Source organism: Aphis gossypii, chromosome 3, assembly GCF_020184175.1.
Source record: "Aphis gossypii isolate Hap1 chromosome 3, ASM2018417v2, whole genome shotgun sequence".
Lineage (NCBI taxonomy): Eukaryota > Metazoa > Arthropoda > Insecta > Hemiptera > Aphididae > Aphis > Aphis gossypii.
The window spans coordinates 42,818,368-42,830,817 of record NC_065532.1 but is presented as its reverse complement, the minus strand read 5'-3'; the positions used below and the strand labels follow the sequence as shown (position 1 = coordinate 42,830,817).

General features: G+C 26.0%; 1 protein-coding gene across 2 annotated transcripts in view; it reads left to right on the top strand.

Annotated features, from left to right (window-relative positions):
* The window catches only part of LOC114128867 (glutamate receptor ionotropic, NMDA 2B), a 279,007-nt gene that overhangs the window by 243,098 nt on the left and 23,459 nt on the right, over positions 1–12,450 (top strand). For both annotated transcript variants that reach the window (XM_050202680.1, XM_027993467.2), the window contains one exon: positions 12,049–12,227. In XM_050202680.1, the coding sequence (XP_050058637.1) occupies positions 12,049–12,227 (179 nt within the window). The remainder of the gene's footprint in view (positions 1–12,048; positions 12,228–12,450) is intronic.

Below are 12,450 nucleotides of genomic sequence, written 5' to 3'. Positions count from 1 at the left end.
TTATTTTTATTTTTTTATTCTTGGTACAGAATCAACAGCTAAGGCTATTAGTTTACAAACATAATAAAAATTAGCTACATATGGACAAATACACAGGATTAATTATTATTTAAATTATTATTTTTTGAATATTAATCCTACTATATTTGAATTATGTTACTATATTTAAAATTATCAAATAAATTTTATTTTTGAATTTTTGATAGAAAATTTTACTTTATCTTTATATCTGACGTATAAAAATCTAGGTAGGATTATAGAGGAATGGTACTCAATGTGCCATTTCAAGTTACTCAAGAGGTAGCATACTTTACAATAGAAGTATATTGATGTTGTATTGAATAACCCTTAAGTAAGAGTGATTTTTTTCGATATAAACCGAACACAATTTCAAGATATCATACTATTTTTTTTATTAAATCCACTTAGTGTCAAGTTATACTCATATCAGTAATATATTTTTTATAATATATATGTGTATACGAGTATAATGGCTGTAATAAAAACATATGTACTGAATTCATGATTTGCGTATTAGGTTCATTATCATTCTATCATATATGTTATCAAAGTTATTAAAATAATACTAGTAAGTATTGCAGACAAGATTATTTTGACTTTAGTAATAATAATTGTAATATTATTACAAAAATGAATGTTTGTTTATATTTAAAAATAATAATATGAATATAACTATACTAAATTAAGATTTTAATTTTAATTACATTTTTATTTAATGACAATTATTTCCATGATACTTTGTTAAAATGTCCAATTTCAAAGTTTCAAACACTTAAAATCTGATGTCAACATACATATTTATATTAATATAAATAACTAATATTATGTAGAAAAATCTCAAACAAAACAAAAAATGAACGTTCATATAATTAAAAATCAACGAACTAAGGTTTGTATTTCATTAATTTTCCATTATATTTTCAATAAATAATAAATATTTTTTTATACACACAAATCATTTTATAAAATATTTCTGAAAATAATATTGATATAAAATTATTGCGAGGATAAATTAATATTTATATAGCATGTGCAGCGTATATCACTCTGTTTTTATTCCCATCAATAATTTTTAAAAATGATGTTCTTTCTTTTTTATTAGATATTTCCATTTATTAAAATTTATATGTTTGCATTAAAAATAAAAACAAAATAAAAACTTAGTTGTTTGTGTGTTTCTTAAAAATCTGAAATAACAAATTTATGTAAATATTGTAATAGCTTAATTATTAATTTATTAATTTCTATTGTTTACTTATACATCAAATAGATGTATAAGTTCTAACGATTTGTCAGGATATCGGTTGAAAGATATACATACTCGGCATACTGTTATTTACTCGGAAAAACTCACGAATTTCCTATATTGTTTAAACAAATATTTACTATTTCACTCAAAAATTAAACAAATAAAATGAATTTCTGTATTTTAAAAACATAATGACTTCCAATATACTCAGTTTTAGAATATTTCAATTTTTTTTCATACATCCCATAAGCAATATTTAATTCACGCGGTGAAATAAAATCGTTACTTTTCAGACCGATTGTTTGACAATATATTTACATTCTCCGATTTTTTTCTTTTACAGTCATCGTTTGGCGAAAGTTTCGAACGTAAAACACTAAATTTTACATTTCGGCCGTCTATTCAATATTCTATACTCGAATAGATCTAAAACGACAGAATATAATAATAATAATAATACATTCAGCTTAAGTTTAAACCACGTCGAGCGGATGCCGTGGCGTCACTCATTGTAGTCGAAGACGAAAACGATTAGAATACATTACCAAATAATTATAATTTGATCGCAAACACACCATAACGAGTATTCGTGTAATCGGAGAACACAATAAGTGGATTAATTACTGTTCTACGCCGTCTTCTCTCGTCGTACGATATGCAGATCCCGACACAAGGTATAGTTTTTAATGGCTTGTCGCGGTAATGTGGTTACTGGTTACTATTCGTGATAATTTTTTTTCCCCCGTACCGTCCGAATAACGTGACCAATTGTAACCACGACCCGAAATCAACCGGCTCGTTGTTTTAAAATAAACCTCGCGCTCATAATTATTCACGTCGGCGTGTAACAACTATACCTACGTAATTACTGCAGTTTTGGATTTTTACCATTGTACTTATTCTTTTATATACATATTTTTAATGTGCTTGTATAACAAATCCCTTTTCGACTATACGACATAATGTATACCTACCTATCTACAGCACGTAGTAACGTAGGTGTGTGTCAGATAATAATACATATTATTATTATTATGTACGTATACATATTATAAAACAAAGAGCTTTACTTTACTCCGGGTTCCCTGTATATTATATACGCAACGGACTATATTCTAAAACACGTTTTACACATTTTGTCATCGTCTAAATGTGTTTAATGCGCCGGAAAATCGACCAAGATTCGCTAGCAGTGATAATAACAAGCTTGCCTTCGTGTCATGATGCGTTGCGTTAGGATTACACGACGAATAAACACAGACGCGATCACACACAGACACACACACAACACGCACGCGCGCCCGTGCACACGCAAACAATACTTAACGAACGAGTGTGCGTGAACGGCACATAACGCAAAAGTCAAGTGCACGATGTTGTCGAATTGATTTAATTCCACAGTAATACGGTTTTAGTGATATTATTATTCAGACCCCTAGTAATCTCGGAATGGTGATAGTTTTACACGCGAAACGTATATAATAAATGAATGGAACACCACCACACACACACACACAATCGCGTTTAAGTACACCTCTGCGCGATATCTTTGTCTACATAATATTATTGTCTCTACACTGTCAACGACGGTCGTAGGTGTAACGGAAAATTGTGGATCATCGGAAGGTACGAATGATCTCGACGAACCCTCGTGCGAATTAAAGCGCGCGTTAAAAATAATGAATTCGTCGAACGGAAGTATAACGGAAGGGGGACGTTTCTACGCTGTATATTATCGAGTTATGGTTGTATGCGCGTTAAATTGTCTCTGCGATTATTGTTAAAATGCTCGTGTGTTCTACCTTCGGCGATCGACGACTACAACGCCGGAGAGACGGTTACAACGATAATATTACTTTAAGACCGTGTTTTCTTTTCGACGGAAATCCAAATGTTATAATAAGATGCGCTGTGTGGTTTTAAAGTTTTACAAAACTGCCCGTCTGCACCATGCGTGTTTCGTATACTCGTTATGTACGTGTAACGTTCTTTGCAAATATATCGTCACCGAACACAATACTGCGCCTTACAGTGACACTATACAGTTTTAAATATCACGTTCGACCATTCCTCATTATCGTACTCGTATAACAAGCTGCACGTGAATCGGACTTAGGCTTACCCTCTCGTCTCGCCCATCGGCGAGTAATCGTATAACGTCAAATCGATATGTCCGGAAAAAATAAAACTAAAACCGTAGACAGTTCCAGATGAAAATAATTTTTTTTTTTATCCAATTCATTCGCAGAAAAACAAAGAAATTATTATGCGCAGTGGGTATAGGTTTTTTCACACTAACAGCCCTGTGTGTATTTGCCGCGCCCCACGTCAAAAACAGCGATCGAAATAGTTTGCCGAAGTTAACACGCGCAACACATAGAATACATAAAAACATAAAATTCTTTACCGTTGGCCCAAAAAAGATATCACTTCATACTTCAGAAATATGGCCATGAACTAGGTATACTTTCGTGGTAATCGTGATACCTGTTATATAGTTGGATATTTCATAGCGATATTATGTACATTAACATCATAAATATAATATACAATACTATACGACCGACCTATCCGCTTAATGATTGTATATTATGTTCTAAAATTATATACCTCCCCCATGAACGATGATAATGAATGCCATAGCAATTTGGTTTGTATTCTAGGCATACAGTCATATTATTATACGGACATTGATAAATAATAGATTATATTTTTATTTTAACACACCGTTATTTCGTCCAGAAATTTAATAAATAAATAATGAAGTTGCATGTAAATGAAACTAACGCTATTGTTATCAGTACTGTTTTGGTTTGAAAATGTTTTTATGGACAGTAAATGACAAGTGTAAAATAAATGTGTTTCGGTAGAAAATTAAATACAGAAATGTCTGTACTTTAACAAAGGTTTTTTTTTCGATTTTCTCTGTAATTCCAAAAATGTACTAAAAAATTTCGAAAAACCTATGAATAATTTAAGGAAAAATATAAACAAGGTTGTTTTTTACATTATATTAAATATTTTTAAGGGCAAACTAAGCTGTCTTTAGTATCGTTTTATTGAATGTAATGATTTATTGAGCTTTTAAATGTAGAAACGCCCTAAACAGTCGCCAATCTGACTTCAGCATAAACACTTTTTTTATAGTTTTAGTTGTGTATATTTTTATAATTATTTTAATCATAACATTTTTTAATCGATGGTTCATATTATTTACGAGATCTTACAGCCTCCAAATAAATTTCAAAGAGTGTAACCCAAAAGACTAAGAATAAGCTGTAGTGTGAAAACTTAATTTCTTCCTTAATGAACCACATAAGTAGTTCCAACAATTGAACTTTTCATTTCTCTCAATACTATTTCTTTAAACACACGATAATTGCTTTTTCTACTATTGACACATACATAGAAAAAATAAAATAGACGATCGTTTTAAGTAAACATGGTCAATATTCATATTTGGAACTTAAAGCTATGTATATAAAAACGAATCCCTATTTCTCATGGTTACGCCATAATGCCTTTATCAATTTCATTCTTATGTTTTTATTAAGTTTTCTGCTACTTTGTAGAAGATTCTTACCCAAAGAAAAATTAAGAAAGTTGTATAGAAAATTAGAAAATTTCAAAAAACTTAACGACTATATTTTAACTTAATAATCTGTGGTAGAAAAATCAAGGACACTAAAATATAATATAATATGTATTACACTTTTATATATATTTTTTTTAGTGTGACCAAGGGAAATAAGGATTCATTTTATGTATACATATATATTATATATTTATAGATAATTTTACTAAATAATTATATTAACATTATAAAGAGGTAAAGTTTGTTTGTAGGAAGTAATCTTTGGAACTACTAAACCGATTTTCATTCTTTCACCAAAAGAAAGCTACATTATTCCTGAGTGATATAGTCTATATTTGACTCTGGTTTGTAATATTTTTTTATGTGAAATAACAATATTGACCAATCAATTCCGAGAAAAACGGGTTGATGCAGCGATGCGTTTATTTATCAGCGTACACTGACTATAGACGAATATTCAAGAATATTTTTCATTAATATTTCTATTCAATACTCCACAGCACTACATATCTATATATATTATATACATAAATATGAACATGGAAATCTTTGTCATGCATATTCTTTAAAACTACTCATCCGATTATCTTGATTTTTTTTTTTTTTAATGAATGAGTTCATTGTGAATCAGGTTTCTAAGCCTACGTTTTATTTTGTAAGTTCATGAAAAATTAAGTGAAATATATGCATAAAGATATTTTTTTTTTTATTTGTGTTTTACCAATTATTAGTTATTATTAAAAATTATCGTTTTAGTGAATAGTTGATATAGTATAACTATTACTATAAATGACTTTTTCGTTGTTTTTGATTCACACTATGTGAGTTGTTGATTTTTTTGTCTAAATGAAAATAAAACAAAATTTTTGTTATTCAACAAAAAAAAAAGAAAAATTGTTTTAAAAAATGATGTTTTTAAATGGTCAATACTGAGAAATGCAAGGCAGGACAACTATGTTAAGTTTTTATGTCGGAAATATCATCTATACACCAAATTATAAAACCAAAAATATTATTTATCCACGCTCGTTACTCTAAATGTTAGCATTAGGCAACCAAATTTAACTCAGATGCATTTTATACGGGCTACAAAGTGCATAGAAGATAGCTAGTAGTTTTAAAAAGTAATATTATTCAGTTTTTCTTTTATTGTAATTAATATTTTGTATATTTTATATATAAAATTGAATACATGTAATTCATTATTATGTCTATGGTACAATACCATATTATATTAATAATTCATAGTTCTATATTTATTCAATTGTTTGGTTCAATGTTTAAAACTTTTTATTAGTTATGAGTGTGTGATATAATAATATGAATCATTTTTAAATGAATTTCCTTTACAATTTTTTATAAAAATATGTTAACTTAACTTACAATAATAATTTCATATACGTCTTTATTTTTCAAGTCTTATTTTTTTGCAAGAGTAGCAGCTTATTTGTAAATAAAAATATTTATGATGTTTTTATAATAGTTTTTTTTCTTATTTAACTTATAATTATATAGAATTTTGATATTTTTAACTTTATCCATAAAGCGCATAATTTAATATTACGTAAAACATCTTAGGTATTTCACACAGAATATTTTCGGCTGTATAAATAAGTAAACGATGTATTACATTTTATCTCAGTACCAAGAAAAATGTATTATCTCTTTAAGATAAAAGTTTTCCAAGAATAATATTTTGTGTTTGTAACAAAATATAAAATAATATTATTGGATAGTACAATATATTGTAATGTTATTGACATTATTTTAATACATACATAGTCAATGAAAAAATAAATATTTTAAAAGAAGCTACCAGCCAGACTAGATTTCTGATCGTTCTAAATATTAAATTATAGTTTTTGAATGTAAAAAAAATAAGTATAAAATCATCTATATTAATTTTATTTTATTTACAAGATCAATTTTTAATATTATTGTTTATTCATCAAATGATGTTCATTTTTTTTTTTAAATGCATATTTAATGATAATACCTAATTTAAATATACATGACATTAATGGGCAAGTTCTTAAACTAGGAGAAAATAATATGCAGAAAAACTTGACAAATGAAAACTTATTGTAAAATAAATTCACTTTCTTGATATCCAAAAACTCGAAACTACTTGGTTCAATACCTTAATAGTTAAATATTTCCAAATATGATTCAATAAATGATTCATTTGATAAAAAATATAAATTTAACTGAATTGAACAGCTCGCTGAAATACAAAACAATCGAATCGAACTCTTTAGACCAAATAAAAAAAAATGTTCCATTAAATGAAATTTGGATTCATACTTAATAAATGCTCGTTAAAATAGGAGAAAATTGGGGAAAATATTAATGCAATTTTTGACGTCATATAAATGTGAACAGGGATTTTCCACCCTTGTGCACATAATAACAAATAAACGAATGAAAATGGAAAGTTCATTGAAGAAGAAATGAGAATATGTCTTTCATCTATTCGACCACGAATAAAAAAGATTTGTGTAAAAAAAAAAACAAGCCCGAGTGTGACATTAGTTCTATAAGTTATCTAATTTTGAATTAATCTTAATATATAATAATACTATACAATGATAATTAGTTAAAAAAAATATTTAGTTAATGTTCAATGTAAATTATTTGTTTCATAAAATATAATATACGTATGTATACACTATTTTTGTTTATAGGCACTTGGCTTAATAAAACCTAAGTCACAAAGTATAAATATAAATACATGATACATTACCATTGAGTGAAAAATAAAGGGTGGTTTCGGATTTTTAGAAAATAATAAGGATGGCGCGAGTTAAAAAAGGTTGGGAACCTCTAACCTAACTGAATACATTCCACGTTTCATCAGAATATACGTAGTATGTATGGTTAAAATTATTAAGGACGGGTGAATAGTTTATTTGATAATAATATAAAAAAAAAAAAAAACTGATAAACTGATTTGTGAGAAGTAATGATAGACTTTGGTTTTAAAATATATTATAAAGATAATTTATAAAGTATAAATAATAGCATTTGCAGGCCTATCAAATGTGATCGTATTTATATTTCATTCAACAATGGGGTCATTTCAACAATTCACTATCTTAATATACCTACCTTTCAGTTAAAGAAGGTAGAAGTTAGTATGCTTGGTAAATCGTTCTGTATATAACACGTTGACTACCGTAATATTCACGAGTGCTTCATACCCGCCATGCCATTATGTACCAGAAATAATTTTGATCGTCATTATCACTGTACCGTGTGAATAACGGCTGACTCTCAGGTGTTTCGTTTTTTTTTTGTTTTTAAGGTTATTTAGAATTCAATATCAAAGAAAACGTATATTTTCCCGCGTAAATAACAGCTGACAACGTTACCAACATATTATATTATTATTTGCGTAGCGCATCATCGATGACTTTCATTTTTAGATAAACATTTCAAAGAATGAAACCTTAGTATACAAAGAATTGTTTTTAAATAAAGGCTATGGTACAACCGTTAAGAAATGGTGTGAGACACGGGCGATACTCATGGTATGTAATGATACAATATTGTCTCGATAAAAAATTGTATGATTTTGATTTAAAAAAAAAAAACTTCGTTTATATTGCTTTTGGTCATCATAATTTTTCATTATAGAATCTTTGATTATACGTTTTTGATTTTGAATAAGGTACCTATAATCTAATAGTGTATATAAAATCAATGAACGCGTCAAAATATATTAACAACCCGTGTGATAAATTTAATGTTCTTTGTCATTATTGCTGAGGCCAATATGAGAAGGAAAGTGAAACAAAAATACGTGATGTGAGTAAATAATCGTTCTTTGTAATATGTTAGAGTGACATTTATTCTACTCAAGAATCCCGTCGATCGCATTTAACGTATAATTAAAGATTTGGTGTTAGATGCTCTAGTTGAGTTGACGAGTAATAAAAAATATCTCTAGAGATTTTATTCAAATTTTTTATTTTAATGATATAACTTTCAATGCAATTTAAAATAAATTAATATTTCTTAAACTATTAAATTTAATTTATAATATGTAAATAAGGAAATCTATAAAAATGTTAAGCTTATGTATAAGAATAACCACATAAATATATTACAACATTTGTTTTTATACTTTAGCGTTTTTTACACAAATGTTCACGAATTCGTTAGTCACCCACAAAATATGTAAGTTATTTGTAATATGATGTACAAGAATTTAAAAATATTTTATATATGATTTTAATTTCAACACCTAAGGTTTTTTAAATTGTTAACACAATTTTTAATAAGTTTTTATTTTGACATTGAAAAAAAAAAAAAAAAATAGTTTAAATCTACATACACAATAATTTTGGTGAGTAATTGAAGTTTGAATTTTTACATTAGATCATTTAAGTATAATTATTTGTTCTCGAATAATTTTTGTTGATTGATTATTATTCAGAAAAATTTAATAACTTGAAGTATCCCACTATTACTTAAACTATAATTTTCTATATTCAATGAATTTTTTAAATTTGTTTTGTCACAAATGTTGATTACAATTTTTGGTGCTTGTTCAAAAAGCCTTATAAATAAAAACAAAATTTATATCGTCAAAATCACGAGTAATTGCGAATTATTTTGTGTTAAAAAATGTATACTATTTTAAATTTTAAAAGCTTAAGTCTGACAATTTAATTCGAGATTGTACATAAGTTTTTTTTTTTGTGAAAAACCTGAAAATATCAAAACTTATATCCAAATTAAATTTTTTTTTTTGTAATTATTTTTAGTTCAAATGTCAACGAAACTTGATATTGTATCGAAAACTAATGATTTTAATTATTTAATTATAATTTAATATTAATTTAGTTGCTAGTACTTGGAAATTTACACCACTGGATATGTTATTATTTACTATACAAATTAAATGTGCAAAATATTTAGATTAGTTGTAAGCTATTTATTCCATGAATCATATTTAATACTCATTCATTCTAACCTACGGACTTAAAAGTTAATAAAAACTAGTAATATTAAAAAATAAGTATTATTATTATATTATATATGCGGTAATGTATACATCTTGTTTTTAGAAAAAAATTACTTCGATTTATCAAATTATTAAGAACACATTTACTAATTAAATAAATAATAAAATAACATTTGAGTTATAGATTGACAGACTGTCTCCGCTCAGAATAATTTTTCGTATGCATTAACTTTGATTTATCATTGAGCTCAAATTAACACATTATTTATAACAGTGACCTATAAAATAACAAATTATACACCCCAAACCTGTTGTACGAAGAAGTAATTTCTCCGGTATTATTTTTCTTGATTTGGATGTAAATTAAAGTAGTGTTCATGGATGAAAATACAAAAGCATTACTAGGGAATGATTTAAATGGGCTAAATTCTTAATTTCTTTCATCTTCATTGCACCCTTGGTATTCGGAATATTCAGTGTTTGGTATTTGAATTTTATTAAATTGTTAAATTGTTGTTTTCATTACCCTTATTATAAATATTTTGTAATTTTTTTATCTTAAGTTTACAAGTTTTTGTTCAAAAACATTTTAGATTAAATGAGTTATAAATAAACATTTTTTCCAGAATTAATATTTTATATTTACAATCACAGCTCTCTAATATTATACTGAATCTATTTAATCCCGTGATAATTACTACTATTAATTCTAATGATCTAAATAGATAGGTTTAGTCAACCAATATTAACTAAAATTTTATTTCATATATTAAACAATCAAAATTATTTTTTTTTAAGTTTATTCACGAATATTTTTTGGATTCAACAAAGATACTAAAAGATATAGGATTAAGTATAATTACATATTTACAATAAGATTGGTGTTTATATAAATAATAATAACAATATATCATCATTATTTATTATGTTTAATATTATCAATACTATCAATTTATTAATTACTTATTTATACTTTTTAAAATTTTAAATAACTGAATAATTGTGTTATTTTAATTTTTTAGATTTGAGTCTAAAATGTTTCTATAATAAGAAGTCTTGTATTGAGTTCCATACTCTTTTCTTTGAATAATTTGCACTCATAAATATAAGTTTGAATATTAAAGTGGATTGTACATTTGCTATTATGGGTCATGAAAGTTATATTTTTTAATATTCTATATAATAATATAAGTTGGAAGTTGGCATAATGAAAAAATGTTTTGTTTTTTGACATCGGTGAATGCAGAAATGTTAGTGAATTACTATAACTTTGCTGAGATTAGATAACATGTAGTGTCCACTTGTAATAACAAAAGATTTAATGATTTCTAACTCACTAGGCTTAACATTTATTTGTACTTGTAAAATGCTTGTTTGATTTTATATTTTATTTTACTTATATTTCCATGTGTTTAACTTTTTTTCTAAATACACTTTGATTCGATATTAAGTGATTTGAGTTTTTAATTAAATATTTCCTGAAATTTAATAGTATTTACTCGCGCAAATTTTGAAAGCCATATTATAGTACATGTTTCTATGTTTTAGAAGTCTAAAGTATATTTTGTATTGAAAAATGAATAGTATGAAAACAAATTTATAATACTGATAATTTTACCTAAATTGGCTTAAAGCTCATACCTTTTTCTAATTAATCAATGTCTTTATTTATAAATTTAACTAAAATAGTTTCATTTCAACTATAACCTATCCAAATTATATCTATATTAATAATATATTTTAATTATTTTACAAAAAGCTGTTTGTTAACCTTAACGTTAACATTTTAATACTGTGCTTGCGTGTATATGAATGTGTGTTTAAAATATATACTCGTTAAATATAAATTATTTAACTCCAAATATTAATGTCATTAAATTGTATCTTAAATTATTATCTCCACAAACATTAATTTTAATCCCAACTACAAAAAAACCACATATTGTTCAAAAAGGTATTAATGACAGAAAATATATTATATAAACACATAACCTTCAATATTGGTTTAAATGATTTCTTTTTCCAAATTAAAAAACTAAGGTATATCAAAACATATTATATTCCCGAATAATAATTGATCTAGAATAAGACTTTTATATGTTCATTATCTATCTTATCATTGTTATTGTTAACTTAATGAATACTAATATCATTAAATATTTTAATAAATTTAATTCGTAAAAAGTAATTTATAATTTTTTTTCTATGTTACAGCTATATTAGATTCCTTGTGCAAAGAGTTTCTTAACATGAACGTGTCTGCAATTTTATACCTGATGAACTACGAAAAATATGGTCGAAGTACAGCGTCAGCGCAGTATTTTTTACAGCTAGCCGGATACTTGGGAATACCAGTAATAGCATGGAATGCCGACAACTCAGGACTTGAACGGGTAATAACATTTGGGTACATAGTTTAAAAACGGATGAAATCGTTAGATCATTTATAAAGTAAAAATCTTATATACGAAATAAAACTCAGGAACTGTAACTTTGAAAGCTAACTCTTATTTATAGTTTTTACTAAAAATATTAAAGTTTACGTGCCATATTAAAACACTGTGTACAATAAGTATACCTATATTTTTATCAAATTTATTAGTGCTTATTATTATT